Raw genomic sequence first — 14,535 nt, 5'->3', positions numbered from 1 at the left:
AAGTTTCGGATAGATATAGCTATCTGGGACAGTTTCAGGACTCGAGAAACCGGGCCCTAGTGATTTTAATACGAACGCGATACTTACTTCTTTAAAAATATAACGTTATTTTAGCCCAAAATCGGCCACATGTGCCATATAAAGAGTTTAAAGAAAATCTTTTTCTGCACGAAAACAGCCAATGATCAAATTTCTTATTTTTTCGCGATACGGCGATAATCGGAATTCACTCACGAAATCTGTTAATTTTCCTGGTATTTCCATAGCCCATAGAGGATTCTTGTACACATAGAAAATCGCTGAAGCAAAAACAGCTGATCGGCATAAACAAAGGGAAACCGAAGAGGGCGGACATGCAAATTTTTTCTGAAAATGAAATGGATTACAACGCAAAACTAAATACAACTTCAAAGCTATGATGTGGAAAGTATTCAGCGGCCAATGATTTCCTCATTGCTATTAGCAAACAGTTGAAGTATGACAGTCCCATATAGTAAAAATTGAATAGAAACTATTATGGGCTTTTAAAGTTTGAGAGGAGGGCCATTTATGTAAGCCTTCGCAAAATTAATTCACTAACATAAAAATGGTCAACATGCTGTCAGCCCTTAAGGTTAAATATTTTAATGCAGTTAACAGCATAAACATTCCACAAGCCCATAAAGGGTACGCTACGAGAATTTTCACAAATTCTATCTGTTTTGAACCTTTCAAGAATTTACAACACCCATCTCGCATACGATTTCTTTACTATATCCTATTTATAAGCAATTATTTTGGCAAATTCTGGGAGATGTGTGTTCAAATGGCTTAATTTTCAGAGAACATGTTGTGGTGAAACAGTTGCCAGGTCTTGTCGAGAATTGCATAGGCTGGAGATGAAAGCAAACCAATTTATCTGTTCACGATAATATCATTGGCCGAGTTCCTTCTGTTGGAAAGCTCCTTGGTACTGCACCAACAACCATTTCCTAACGAAAGAGCAATTGCAGTACGAGAGCATTTCGTTCTTTAAAAAACCCCGAATCGCCAAGTTCAGAAAACATTAAAAAAAAATACTGAATTAAAATACTGAAATACTACAAATAACGCCCCAGTTTCCGCCGAAGCGGGGTTGTTGCGATATCCCAACATAGTGCGACAAGGCTTAATTATCCAAAATATAAGACCTCAAAATAATGTTTGAGTAGATTCGATAAATAATTTCAGATTTCAATAATTTGTAGCTGGTTTTGCAACAGCGGCAGCCAGTGAGAGCATGGTCCAATAACTTTTTTGCTGATGTTGTCACTCCATACCGATAAAAGTGACGCATAAGTATCGATAGAGCGCCAGCATTGCGGAAAAGTTATCGGAGTTAACTGAGTCCGCTCACTCCTTCAATGGAACCTGCACCACCGCAGCCCTGCACATTCTTTTTATTTTGTTTTCAGCCATATCCAAAAATGTTGTAGTTCTGTAAATAGGGGCCAGAAAGTACAAGGCAAATAGTTTGCGACCAAATATAACCTACTTGCGTTGTCCACCAGCAAAATGGGCGAGTTCTTTAAATCGCTCAACTTCAACTATTTCTCCTCCAGCGATGGAGCTCCATCTGCCAACGGGGCTGTAGGAGGCGGAGCAGCAGGTGCCCTCGGGGGCAGACTGGACAACGACTTCGTGGGCCAGGTCGTCGAGGTGGCTGGCCATAGACTGCGCATCAAGTGTGTTATCGCGGAAGGTGAGAGGCGTGGGCGGAAAAAATCAATAGGATGCGTAGCCAGCAGCCACCACTTGTGAAAAGTGAAGACAGAACCAACCACTTGGCTGTGCTTTGTTTACGCTTTCTGATTTCGTGTTGAGCTGTTCCGTCTCGCCTTTCTTAGTCAACTTCCTCATTTTGGCCAATTACTCGGTTACCCAGCAACCCGTCGGGTTTCTGGACCTATGAGTCATACCTCTCCAAAGTGATCGGTTTTCACAAACAAGTTCTTATATAAGAACGGCACTCGATCCATGCGATGGTTACCAACTCTAAACTCTGGCAGAGAGCAGAAACATACAGAAAACACGTACATACATACATAGATAGCGGGTTATAAGCTAGCAACTCCCATTTTTCTCGTGCCCACTGCAATTAGCATTTAAGCAGGCCCTTATCATCGCTGTGTTATCAACATCCTCTCTCGCTCTCACCCCTTTTGTAGGCGGATACGCCTTTGTGTACGTCGCCCAAGATTTGCAAACTGGAACAGAGTACGCCCTCAAGCGTCTGCTCGGGGCTGATCAGCAGTCATGCACTGCCATTATCAACGAGATCGGGATCCACAAGCAGGTCTCGGGCCACGGAAACATTGTCGCCTTTATAGGCTCCAGTTATACTGCGCCGTCATCGCAACACGGGGCACAGTACCTGCTACTCACAGAACTGTGCAAAGGTAAGCGCGACCTTGGTCTCCAATCTGCCTATTATTCAGAGCGCTTTCATAAAAATTTTTGTATGCTTTGCAGGTGGGTCCTTGGTGGACTGCTTTAAAACAAACAATGCCACCATCGAACCGTCTTTGGTGCTGCGCATCTTTTACCACATGTCGCGGGCCGTGGCCTGCCTGCATTCACAGTCGCCGCCGATCGCCCATCGAGACATAAAGGTGAGAGTGCTACAAAAACTCAACTACCTCCGTAATCATGTCCGATTCCGTTGCAGATCGAGAATTTTTTAATTGGTAACGACAAACAGATCAAGTTGTGTGACTTCGGCTCTGCCACAAAGGAGGTGCTCTCACCTACGTTTGAGTGGAGCGCCAACCAGCGAAGCATGCTAGAAGATCAGCTTAACACCGTGACAACCCCAATGTACCGGGCTCCCGAGATGCTCGATACTTGGTCCAATAACCCAATCGGTCCCAAGGCGGACATCTGGGCTCTTAGCTGCATTCTCTACTTCTTGTGCTACCGCAGACATCCCTTTGAAGATGGCGGCAAACTACGAATCATCAACGCCAATTATATACTTCCTCCGGATCCTAAGTACCAATGTTTCCGCGACATCATAAGGGGCTGTTTCAAAGTGAATCCGGTCGAGCGCCTGGACATTGACATGGTGCTCGAACGCCTGGCAGCCATCGCGGAGACAAATAACTGGTCGCTGAAAGGGTCCTTAGACCTGCATGGAGTTCCTATCGAATCCTTACCGGCTGAAAGTCCCGCTCGAAAAAATTCTGTTCATTCGGAGTTTTACACCGAATCGTCTAGTACGACTCCTCATGCAGCGTCCCCCGCCACAATCGCTTCCTCCTCCAGTAATGGACACGGGAGACTGCTGTCGTCGCTGCGTGGTGGCGCTGGAACGTTGTTTAAAAACATAAAGGATACATCCACCAAAGTGATGCAGACAATGCAGCAATCAATCGCCCGCAACGATCTCGACATCAGCCACATCACCTCTCGGATCCTGGCTATGCCCTGCCCATCTGAGGGATTTGAGTCGGCGTACAAGACGAATAACATCGAAGACGTTCGTTTATCTCTGGAGAGTCGATTTGATCCAAACAAAATAAGCATTTACAACTTTGGCCAACATACAGTGCCGCGACTACCACCACCCGTGCGGACAGTTGAGGCAGGTTTCGTTTATGGGTGCGCACAGGCTCATGCTCCCAATCTGCAGGTATGTAAAGGGGAAAAATAATTTTGATTTTTGCTAACTAAAAATGTATTTCATCATGTAATTATTTACTTATCAGGAGTGTAAATGTTGTGTGTCTCTTATTTTTTTAAGAATGCTTACATGCAAAATCGTTTCGATATCTGCAGTAGTTCTCAGGATATAGCAGTCGGCTGGGAATACAATGACATTTTGTATTTTATTTGGGTGCGTAATTTGTGTAATACTCTAGAAGAAGGACTCACCAATACATTTCAGTTAAAAATTTTTATCTAGCATGAAAATTGTGAGCGCCACAGGTTTGGGCGGTTTGTGGGCGTCAGAGTGGGCGGGGCATATTCGCGTAACAAACTTGCGCTGCGTACAAGGCTACGGAATCTAAATCTGAGATCCCAGTTCTTTGTCTTTGATAGTTTCCGAGATATCCACGTTCATATTTACGATTTTTTGAAGTTTGTGGGCGTTAAAGTGGGCGTGGGAAACTTTTTTTTTGGGTCAATCGATAGATGTTGATGAGAACAATTCCTTTCAGTTAAATTTGTTACTCTAGCATCAAAACTGTAGGAGCCACAGTTTTGGGCGGTTTGTGGGCGTAAAAGTGGGCGTGGCACGCTGTTGAAATAAACTTGCGCTGCGTAAGAAGCTTAGGAATATGAATGACAAATCTCAATAGCCTAGCTCTTAAAGTTTCCGAGATCTCAGCGTTCATCCGGACAGACAGACAGACGGACGGACGGACAGACGGACTCGGCTAGTGATCCTGACCAAGAATATATATACTTTATGGGGTCGGTAACGCTTCCTTCTGCCTGTTAAATACTTTCCGACGAATCTAGTATACCCTTTTACTCTACGAGTAACGGGTATAAATAGGTAAAAAATCGGAATAAAAAAACTTTTGTAGTAGAAAGACGTACATAGTATTTCAAAATACCTTTCTAATAAAATATATCACAAGCCTGTAAAAAAGGTCGTTCTGAACAGGTAAATGGGGCCATTTTTTTTATTAATAACTTTCAAAAGAGACTTTTTACTACAATGTGTCGTATGTCAAAAGTTGAGGAATCTCAAGGGCTTTACACCTTAAAATTTAATTTGTAATCGTTATTGCCATTTTTGAGGAAACTTACAAAAAAGCTGAAAAACCGTAATACAAAAAACGTTTGCCCATAATTTTTAAACGGTGATATTTAGACAAATCATGCGCTACAGACCAGCCCAGCCGCTGGCAAGTTCTGAAATTTTTATAATTCGGTACAGATAATACAAAAACAAATATTTATATTTTTCAGAACACATTTATTTTTTGTAGAAAATATTTTGATTTTTTAGGGTAAAAAACACTTTGGGCTTAAGGTACTTATTTTTAGAAAAGGTGATGCCAAACAATTTGGTTTTTTCGTTAGACTTTCTAATTTTCAGGAAATAATTTCTAGTTATAAGTTCTTGTTTCTAGGGCGATTCTTGTTTATGATAACCATTTCCTATACTTACATAAGTTATGTTTTCTTGATTTGAGGAAAATTTTCTTAACTTTTGAAGGAATTTCCCTGTATTTAGAAAAAAGACATTTTGATGGCGATTTTCAAAAATGTAGGGTAAATTTTATTTTGAGTGTGTTGCTGGTATCTTTTATAAACATATGTACATTGTACATATATTAATCCGGCTTTATGCTATCTTCCATTCCTAACGATGATACTTTTATTTTAGGGTCTGTTTACCGTAGCAGCAGACATGTACAATTTTCTTAACGCGGATCCAAAATCGATTGTGATCGTGCAGACAGGAGACTCGGGTGGGTGCACTGCCGCCACCGTCATCTGCGCGTTACTCATGTATGCAGATTTGCTGCAGGAGCCGGAAGACGCTGTGCAGGTTTTCGCCGTTAAGCGCCACACCATTAACCTGCGCCCCTCTGAGTTCCGCTACCTGTACTACTTTGGTGACATCCTTCGGCCTACTCCCCTGCTGCCACACTACAAGAACACAAATCTGGTGTCGCTTTGTTGCCAGCCCGTTCCCAGAATGACCAAGGTACGCGACGGCTGTCGAATTTACATGGAAGTATACTGTAACGAGACCTTGTTGCTAAGCACACTGCAGGACTATGAAAAAATGGGGTAAGATTAGCTCGAACCGCAGCGATATTAATATCTTAATACATACGTCCCTTTTTGGGTTGCCAGATTTCATAAAGCTGGCCCGGGAAAAATAGTGCTGCCGATCAATTTAACCGTCTGTGGTGATGTGACTGTTGTGCTGTACCACGCCCGAAAGGGAATGGTGCGACCACAAGGCCTAAAAATATGTCAGCTTCAAATAAACACGGGGTTTATTCCCGAACCAGAAACGCTAATTACGTTTACGAGCCAAGACCTGGACGACCTGCCAGATCCCGAGCAAGTGACCGCAAACTTCAGCGTATCGCTCTCGCTGACTGTGACTGACTCCGAAATCCTTCCCAGCCGTAAGCCGCCATGGATACCAGCCAAGCCCATGCGATCGCCAGCCGCTTTGTTCAGCTCGGACCTGGAGTTCGCAGAAATGCTGGACAATTTCGGTAAGTTTTTGTGCTTTTTGCGTTTGCGCATTGTAGTGAACATGTTGCCGTGCTCTAGTTACCAAGCCCACGCGTCCATCCTCACCGCTGGGGCCTCGGAAGAGCGATCACTCGAGCTCTCCGCTCGTGTTGCCCGATGTCACAGAGATTGCCCACGAACCTCCGACGACTGTGCCAGAGCCCTCTCCGCCTATCGACCTGCTGAACCTAAACCAGCAGCCTAATGACGCACCAGCAGCGGATCCTTTAACCAGCGCCAAGCCCAGCACAGATGCCAGCTTTGACTTGTTAGGAGCCTTTGGCGATGATGACTCAACGGGCATAGGCTCAGCGCCCATTCCCGACATACTTCCACCACCGTCACTTCAGCACCCGCTGCCGAAAATCAGCACTGACCCTTTCGACATTTTTGGCTCTGAAGACCAAGGCTATGCGCCCAGCCTAAAGAAATCGGGCGGGCCAGAGCTGCCACCTTTTGTTGGCTCCTTACCAACTTTTGTTAATAAGCCAGCGGTGGCTAAAACTGATCGCTCACCAACCCAGCCGCCCAAGGCATCTTCAGATCCCTTTGCTGACATCGCCAACTTGGCTTCAGGACTCAACATAAACTTTAACCGGAGCACTCTGAGTGGAAAGTCTCCTGTTGGCAGCAGTCCCCTCGCGACGCAATTCTCTAGCCCCACTCACCGGCCGTCCACATCCTCGAGACCCCAAGAAACCTTCATCCAGACACTTCCACAACAGCAGAGTCAGCCTATGGGGTCTGTCAGATCACCGCCGCAACCACAGTCGGTACCTGCTCAATCGCGACCAGACTACAGTCGGGTCCACTTCGATTCACAGAAGCCAGTGCAGCAAGGTGGTGCTGGTGAAACCAAGAGCTCCGATATATTTGCAGACATTCTAGGCCAACAAGGCTACTCCTTCGGCAGCAAAATGAGCCAAGGTCCGCGGTCCATCAATGAAATGCGCAAGGAAGATTTGGTTAAGGATATGGACCCCAAAAAAGTTCGGATTATGGAATGGGTAAGGCAGGACGAAAGATGGATAAGAACTGCGTTTTAATTTCCTAATTTCAGACCGATGGTAAAAAAAACAACATCCGTGCGCTTCTGTGCTCTATGCACACAGTGCTGTGGGACAACGCAAAGTGGCAGCCCTGCCAGATGTCCACCATGGTGACCCCGGTTGAGGTCAAGAAGGCATACCGTCGCGCCTGCCTAGCAGTGCATCCTGACAAGGTAGGTGCCATTTGTTGAAAATAAATTTTATTTTTTATTTTTGTGTTTTAATTCTAGCACAATGGGACAGAGAACGAGGAGATTGCCAAGCTCATTTTTATGGAACTGAACAATGCATGGACAGATTTCGAAAACGATGCCACGCAGCAAAATATGTTCAATGCGTAAAACGCGTGTTACACCTATATATTTAAAGCAGTTAGCCCTAATTATAGTACTGTCAGCGGAACGTAGTGTAAATTCATGTAAGACTATAAGCTTTAATCTGTAACGTTAAATTATTGGCCAGTGCCACCAACTGCGCAGGCAACTTAGGAGACCCTTATTAACCCCTTTGAAATTCTCAACACTTGAAGACAATGAACTTAATTTGTATACAAGCAAAGCCAATCCCCACATTCCTATTGCATCTAATAGCCGTTCACTACGTATAAAATCGAAGTAATCACCCTTGGCGATTATCCACTAAAATGACCCGGAAATTGCACGCCTTATCCATCATCTCATAGAATTCGATATGTTGTATATAACATATATATATATACACTTTATTCGCTACAATTAGATTATGTACGAGATATCCTGAACCCAATTATTGCCTTTGTGCAAATAAACTATAAATTGATGTAAACTCAAAGTATAGTTTATTTAACTGTTTCGAGTATAAAATGTAAAACGAGTAGACAAAATAGGTTTTACTTCTTAAAAGTCCAACTGTACATAAATTATATTGAAAGTTATCTAAAAGCAAGATTACGTTTCAGCATTTAGTGTCTATAAAAATAAATTTCCCATACGATTCCTTGTGAAATGCCTAAATGTAAAAGTATAATGGATAGAGTATAACTAATCTATTTTAATTGACAGTCGTTCTTAACGGGCTTGCCGGCCACAAAGACTTCTAAAATATTGCGATCATCGCCAGTGTAAATGAACTTTTCTACCAGCTCGTCGACATTCAGCCTTCGCACGGGATTTTCTACGACGCTTATGTCCACTAACAGGGCATCAAACTCCTTCCCTAATGCAAAGTTTCCAGTCAAATGATCCAGGGAAAGCGCCTTGGCGCCGCCTAAAGTTGCCAAATAAATCGCCTGCTTATATTTCAGCGGAACGTAGTTGGGATCTTGTGCTTTCGCCTCCCCCGTTCCGCGTATGTTCTGTTTTTTGAAGAAGTCAAGGTGCTTCGACACGTCCAACGCTCGCAAAAGGGCGTACTGAATTGAAACGGAGTTTCCACCCGATACGTCTGTGCCAAGGCCGACGGTCACGCCATTGTTAACAAGCCGCTGGACGTCGCACAGTCCCGAGCTGAGCATTGTGTTAGATGCAGGACAATGTGCCACCGAGGAACCGCGAGTCCTAAAAAGCGCGACCTCGTCGTCCTCGAGGTGCACGCCATGCGCCATTACCGTCTGCAAGAGAAGGATAAGGAGAGTTCCCAAACTAAAGCTAAGACGACGTCACCTTATTCGTCAGCAGTCCAGCCTCGTCGTAAGCCTTGGCGTAACTAGATTTAAAGATCCCCTTTACCATCTCGATCTCTGCTAGATTTTCGCTGATGTGGCTCTGGACGTGAAGATCGAATCGCTTTGCTATACAGCCCAGTTCCTTTAGCAGTTCCTTGCTGCAACTGAGAGCGAAGCGGGGAGTGATTGTGGGTAGCACCAGGGAACTGCCAAGCTTCCGCATCTCCTCCACGAACGCCAAAGTAGCACTGGCCGACTCCTCTGCAGTCTCCCTATACAGAACAAAGTAGCTAAGTTTACCAGTCCAAATCCATCACGCCGGTACTCACACGTAGAAGTCGGGGCTGTTGCAGTTGGAGCAAACCTTGCCAACGAGCGCCCGCTGGCCTTGGCGCACCGCCTCCCGCGCCAGGATCAGCGTCGACTCCAGGTGGTTCGTGGCGAAATAGGAAGCCAGGGTGGTTCCACAGCGCAGCGTTGCGTGCTGGGTTATCACATAGTCATTATCAGAAAATAGAAATCGACCGCGGGGGGTGTGTGATAAGAAACGAGGCTGCTCCCAAGTTTACTGCTACATATGTACTTACGACAACGCTTTGGTAAACCTGTTGGGCGTATTGTTGGTCGGAAAACTTTGCCTCCAGCGGGAAGGTGTACGTGTTCAGCCAGTCCAGAAGGGGCATGTCGAGTCCCAGGCCCACTTGTGCGAACTGCGGGGCGTGTATATGGCAATCGACGAAGCCAGGCATGATGAACTGGCAATCCGTCAGCCTAACCTCCTGCAAATCCTTGGCCCGGACCGGGTTGCTGGATACCCATCCCTGGTAGTCATGGCCAATTCCTATTATCTAGGTGCAAGACATTTTTACGATTCTGTTTTATTATGGGCAAGTCAATGTGAACCTTTCCGCAGTCGTCTATCACCAAAAATCCCTTTTCGAATGACTCGAATTCACTGAAAGACTTCGTGTGCACAATAGTTCCAAAGAAAACAGTTGACATCGCAAAGCTTTTACTATCAGCGCGTCGTCTAAACTTGTTCCCAGGCTGACTTTGAAGTAAGCAATGATTTCGAACTACATATATGTATGTTAGTGTAGCCAGAGGAAAAATTGACTTTACCCCCCATAAAAAATTTTAAATTTTAATAAATTGAAGTTAAAAATTTAAAATATTTGAAAATCAAATTATGTATCATGGTAGAGCATTGCTGAATATATATTATTAAAGACTAGTACTCAGATCGACTAAGAGTTTCACTAGTAGAAAAATCTTATTCTTTGTAGTGTGACCGAAATTTACACAATGCATGCGGCTGGGTCTTACTGTCGAGAAACTAGGTTTATTAATTTTAAAAAGAAGAGTCTGGTGGTGCACAAAGAAATTAAATTGAAAATAAATGGAATGTTCAGCGAATGTTTTAATTCATGTAAATTAGTATTATAAAGATTCCTTCTCGTCCCACGGATGTTTCGCCATCTTTCCCGCGCCATCTGCAGTCCACCCCCGAGTCCCAATAGGCATATTGGACGATGAGGAAGTAGGAGCCGGATTGGGAACGGGGTTGTTCCGCCTGATACTGCAGGAAGTCGACCAGCATTCTGACAATGGCTTCTCCAGGTGCCCCTTAAAGGCCGCTCTTTTTTTGCCCCCTTTTCCCTCCTCCCTATAGAAGCCAGCTCGTCCGCCATCACCGCTTTAGCTGCAGCTGGTGGAATGGCCTTTTTTTCCAGAAAAAAATTTCTTGATAAAAGGACCTTTTTCTTCGTTTTTAGGGCGAGTCTAGTTTTTGGTAACCATTTCCTATATTTAAGTAACGCTTTCTTGATTTATGAAAAATTTTATTTACATTAGAAATAATTTACTTGTATTTAACTAAGTTTTATTTTAGTGTTCATATAGGCTTTCCACTCAGATATTTGCCTAGTAAGCTGCTTTATTACACCAAATGGGAATTTCCCTATGAAAATTCTCCAACACACAAAGAAAACATATGACGTTAAAGGGCAAACCCGACAATGTTAATAAATTCACGTCCGAGTGAAAACTAAAAAAACAAATCTGCATAGTTTTCGGCGCATTTTTTTTACACTGTGGACCGTGACAACATATACGATGTCAGTTAACGTTAATACAACCTCAATTCCGTAGCATACAGCAGTACAGGGACCAACCTTCAGACTAAGGCCAATATGAATTAACTTATTATAGAACTACCTAAGAAAAAAAAATATATTTTTTTAATTATTTAATTTACTTGCTGACACCAAACACTGGAAATCGCACCTAGAAATATATCTTATCATTTTCTCTGTCCGTCTGTCCGAATGAGCACTGTGATCTATAAAAGCTACAATACTGGAATTAGGCATGCAGATTCCTGAGATTCCCAAGGTTTTTTGGTCAGTGTGCCACGCCCACTCTAACGCCTACAACGCTCAAACCTATTCTGTGCGCCAGAAATAATAATTTTAATGTAAACTATCTTACTTGGATACTCGGCGAAAGAGTGGTAATATTGTCGAAATATGTATGAGGATAAATCTTGGACACGATGTGCTTTGATCTCAAGGTGCTACTGTGCACTTTAAAAATAAAAAAGTGATAGCCTGGTTGATATGAAACGTACCATTTATGATAAATGATTTTGTCCCGTTATAATTGTTTTTATTGGTTTATATTAAAAAAAGGTTTAAAGCGGAACCGTTGTAGAACATTTTATTTTTTCACTGCCCCCATCCTGCTGGCGTCCTGACTAGGGTAGGGTACTTGGCCAGGCGGTTGAGGAACCGATATGGAGTCAAGACTCACACTCGAGCTAGAAGCCGCTGTGGTACTACCATTGCCGTAAGGCGCTGCGTAGGTCGGCTGGCTGTACATCTGGTATGCTGATGCCGGAACCAAGTTGGATGGCAGCTGGTGCAGCTTCATGCCGGCGGGCATGACGTTGATCTGCTCTTGTCGCAGATTAAAGTAGTCGTTTGGCTTCGCACTGGGCGGCGGAATGCCAGCCACGTCGAAGCGCCGGTCTGTCTTTGCGACGGCGCTCTGTTTCGCCTGGGAGTGGGCCCACTTAATGCTCACCTTACGGCCTTGGATCACCAGTTTGTTAAAAGTTCGCTCGGCGGCCAGCTCGGCGGCGTTCCTTTTGGTGTACTGCACAAAAGCGCACTGCTGGCGTGGCACCAGGGCAATGGATCGGATTTCGCCGAACTGGTAGAACTGATCGCGCAGCTCTGGCTCAGTAATCTCCTCAGGAAGGTTTCCCACGTACAGAGTAGTGATATTTCGATCCTCCGGCGGCTCGAGAGTGGGGAGCGAGGCTGCCCGCTTCATTATCTTTTCGGCCACTGGGTCGTTGCGTCCGTAGTACCTGTCCTTGATGTTCTGCTCGCACAGCGGATCGTCGGGCTCGTTGGGCTTGTCGTGGCGGTAGGGACACTCCTCCCCTCGCTTGCACTCACCCTTCACCCAGAAAGAGCATATGTGTGGTCTGTTTCGCTTGTAGTACGGTGCGGTGCGCGCTAGCTTGGACAGCATCTCGTTGGCGGCGAGAGATCGGCCGACTGCCCCGGCTGCCTCTGTGCCATCACCGTCTTGCAACTGGGCGTCTATGTTTTGGATGTAGTACTCCTTGTTCACGTCGCTCTGCGGCATATTGTCTGCTACTTTAAGGGCCGCGTCGCGCACCTGAATGGGTAACCCGTACTCCAGATCCAAAAGGCATGTCTGGCACACGTTCTTTAGGCGCGCACATGTTTGGCAAATCTCCGTCTTTTTGAAGCGCATCCGGGCGCCAGGACACCATCGAAATATGGTGAACGGGCGTGTGCAGATTTTGCATTCCTTGCCGAAGCGCTCCTTGATCATCCGCACGTATGGATTGTCGCCCAGGCAAGTCTGACACAGAATGGGAAACTCGGCGTCCTCCCAATTTTGCCGGTTGTAGGTGTTCGTGGTTTTCGACATTGACATGATGACGGCAGTTTTGTTTTTAAGCTAAGTCCAAAAAATGCTCACTTTTTTTTCTAAAATGGTGATTGTTGTCGAATAATATATGTACAATGTACATACATATGTAGCAACACCAATATATCGAGTCAAAAGCAGTGTCTTAGCTCAAGACATCGATAGCATTTGGTAACACGAATAGAGCCACACTATTTACTATACATATACGCGTCAGCAATTTTGGAATAACCTAATGAAACGGACAATTTCAAACTAGTAAATATTATTTGTAAAATAAATCGATGATACAAAAATTATTTGAGTGGCATGAATAAAAATACTTTTATAACTACCGCTTTTACCAACCCGCTTGAAAATGCAACAGCGAAAATGTTGTTGCAAGCTGTTCACATGGTCCGCCGCTGTTGCAAAAGCAGCTCTAAGAAGTAAACATTTAATTATTAAACATGGCCACAAAATTCTTCTTATTTCCACCCCAAATATTTGCTACAACTCCACCCTAATTTTGCCCTTTGTTGTGTCTATTGTTTTATATTATTCTATATTTGGTATCTATTAAAATTATATAATAATAACAAATAAAAAAACAGTTTCCACGTTTTGTCGTTTAAAAGGTGCTTTTGAGCACTGTACATTTGTGTTTAAACATAAAAGTACCTTTGTTTTTAAATACAATTTTAATATTAAAGGTCAGGCTTATCTTTAATAAGAAGAACATGAGGCAGAAAGAATAGGATAATAGGGTATTCAGAGAGAGAGGATTTCTGCTTTAAGTCTAGTACTCAGATAGGCTAATAGTTTCACTAGTCTAAAAATCATATTCTTTGTAGTGTGAACGAAGTTTTCAAAGTTCACCCGCAATGCATGTAGCATGGTCTTACTGTCAAGCAGCTGGGCTTGTTGTCAAACGGAAAACTAATCAATTGAGCAATTTAAAAAAGAAGAGTCTGATGGTGCACCAAAAAATTAAAATAAAAATAAATGAAATTTTCAACGAATGTTTTTATTTATGTAAATTTGTAGTTTAAAGCTTCCTTCTCGTCCCACGGATGCTTCGCCATCTTTCCCGCGCCATCTGTAGTCCAGCTCCGAGCTGGCCAATAATGGCTGGTGATGGCTTTTCCAGCTGTCCCTTCGCGGGCGACCTTATTTCCTCCTCCCTATAGAAGCCGGCGCATCCTCTATCTTCGCTCCATCACCAGCTGCCAAGTAGGTAGAAACCGTTTTGGTATTGCTTCCTGTCGGTCTAGTCCCACAATAATGGTCAACAGCTGGATTAGGCGTCTTTTTTCATCTGCACTGACCTCCTTTAGTCGTTTTGGGTGTTTTTCTTCCATTTTTTATTTTAAATTCCCCACCGCTTCTGCACGAACACCGCCAAAGATTAAATTTCTTATTTTTTGGGCCGCGGCTAACGGTGTTCATCGAAAATTCACTCGCTAAATGTGGTATTTTTTCTGGTATTTCCTTAGCTCATCTGAGTACCGCGCTGAGAAACAGACAGACATTCACATTGCAAAGAGACCAATTTTTCGACTAGTGAAACTCTTAGCCGATCCCTGGTATATACCATAACTTTAATGAATATTAGTTATTATTTCAATATTGCACATGTTCTGAGACTTCTTAGCAATAACTATCGCA

At 43.9% G+C, this 14,535-nt stretch overlaps 3 protein-coding genes across 3 annotated transcripts; 1 reads left to right on the top strand and 2 right to left on the bottom strand.

Moving 5' to 3' along the window:
* The first annotated feature begins 1,396 nt into the window (after window positions 1-1,396).
* Window positions 1,397-8,261, top strand: LOC119561117 (cyclin-G-associated kinase). The gene is made up of 9 exons (XM_037875038.1): window positions 1,397-1,720; window positions 2,187-2,417; window positions 2,491-2,630; window positions 2,687-3,649; window positions 5,360-5,769; window positions 5,836-6,209; window positions 6,268-7,235; window positions 7,289-7,450; window positions 7,508-8,261. The coding sequence occupies exons 1-9, from the start codon at window positions 1,534-1,536 to the stop codon at window positions 7,616-7,618; spliced, it is 3,546 nt and encodes a 1,181-aa protein (XP_037730966.1). The 5' UTR covers window positions 1,397-1,533; the 3' UTR covers window positions 7,619-8,261.
* On the bottom strand, window positions 8,078-11,395 carry LOC119561118 (guanine deaminase). The gene is made up of 5 exons (XM_037875039.1): window positions 9,823-11,395; window positions 9,507-9,767; window positions 9,249-9,403; window positions 8,918-9,191; window positions 8,078-8,865 (listed from the first exon to the last, which is right to left on the bottom strand). Exons 1-5 carry the CDS (start codon window positions 9,919-9,921, stop codon window positions 8,302-8,304), a joined length of 1,353 nt encoding a protein of 450 aa, XP_037730967.1. The 5' UTR covers window positions 9,922-11,395; the 3' UTR covers window positions 8,078-8,301.
* Window positions 11,396-11,535: 140 nt separating this feature from the next.
* On the bottom strand, window positions 11,536-13,091 carry LOC119561119 (pre-mRNA-splicing factor RBM22). The gene has a single exon (XM_037875040.1). The coding sequence runs from the start codon at window positions 12,892-12,894 to the stop codon at window positions 11,638-11,640; it is 1,257 nt and encodes a 418-aa protein (XP_037730968.1). The 5' UTR covers window positions 12,895-13,091; the 3' UTR covers window positions 11,536-11,637.
* Window positions 13,092-14,535: the final 1,444 nt, after the last annotated feature.

This window comes from Drosophila subpulchrella, unplaced genomic scaffold (assembly GCF_014743375.2).
Source record: "Drosophila subpulchrella strain 33 F10 #4 breed RU33 unplaced genomic scaffold, RU_Dsub_v1.1 Primary Assembly Seq354, whole genome shotgun sequence".
Lineage (NCBI taxonomy): Eukaryota > Metazoa > Arthropoda > Insecta > Diptera > Drosophilidae > Drosophila > Drosophila subpulchrella.
Note: the sequence above shows the minus strand (reverse complement) of the source record. Positions and strands in the feature narration are given on the sequence as shown.

Bases quoted from the DNA above. Each gene is read 5' to 3' on its own strand.
- LOC119561117 (XM_037875038.1), top strand. From the start codon at position 1,534: ATGGGCGAGTTCTTTAAATCGCTCAACTTCAACTATTTCTCCTCCAGC. The intron at 2,631-2,686 runs GTGAGAGTGCTA...ATTCCGTTGCAG, and splicing joins TCGCCCATCGAGACATAAAG to ATCGAGAATTTTTTAATTGG. The intron at 3,650-5,359 runs GTATGTAAAGGG...CTTTTATTTTAG, and splicing joins CTCATGCTCCCAATCTGCAG to GGTCTGTTTACCGTAGCAGC.
- LOC119561118 (XM_037875039.1), bottom strand. From the start codon at position 9,921: ATGTCAACTGTTTTCTTTGGAACTATTGTGCACACGAAGTCTTTCAGT. The intron at 9,768-9,822 runs GTTCACATTGAC...TCTTGCACCTAG, and splicing joins TGATAGACGACTGCGGAAAG to ATAATAGGAATTGGCCATGA. The intron at 9,404-9,506 runs GTAAGTACATAT...GTGATAACCCAG, and splicing joins AGGTTTACCAAAGCGTTGTC to CACGCAACGCTGCGCTGTGG.
- LOC119561119 (XM_037875040.1), bottom strand. From the start codon at position 12,894: ATGTCAATGTCGAAAACCACGAACACCTACAACCGGCAAAATTGGGAG.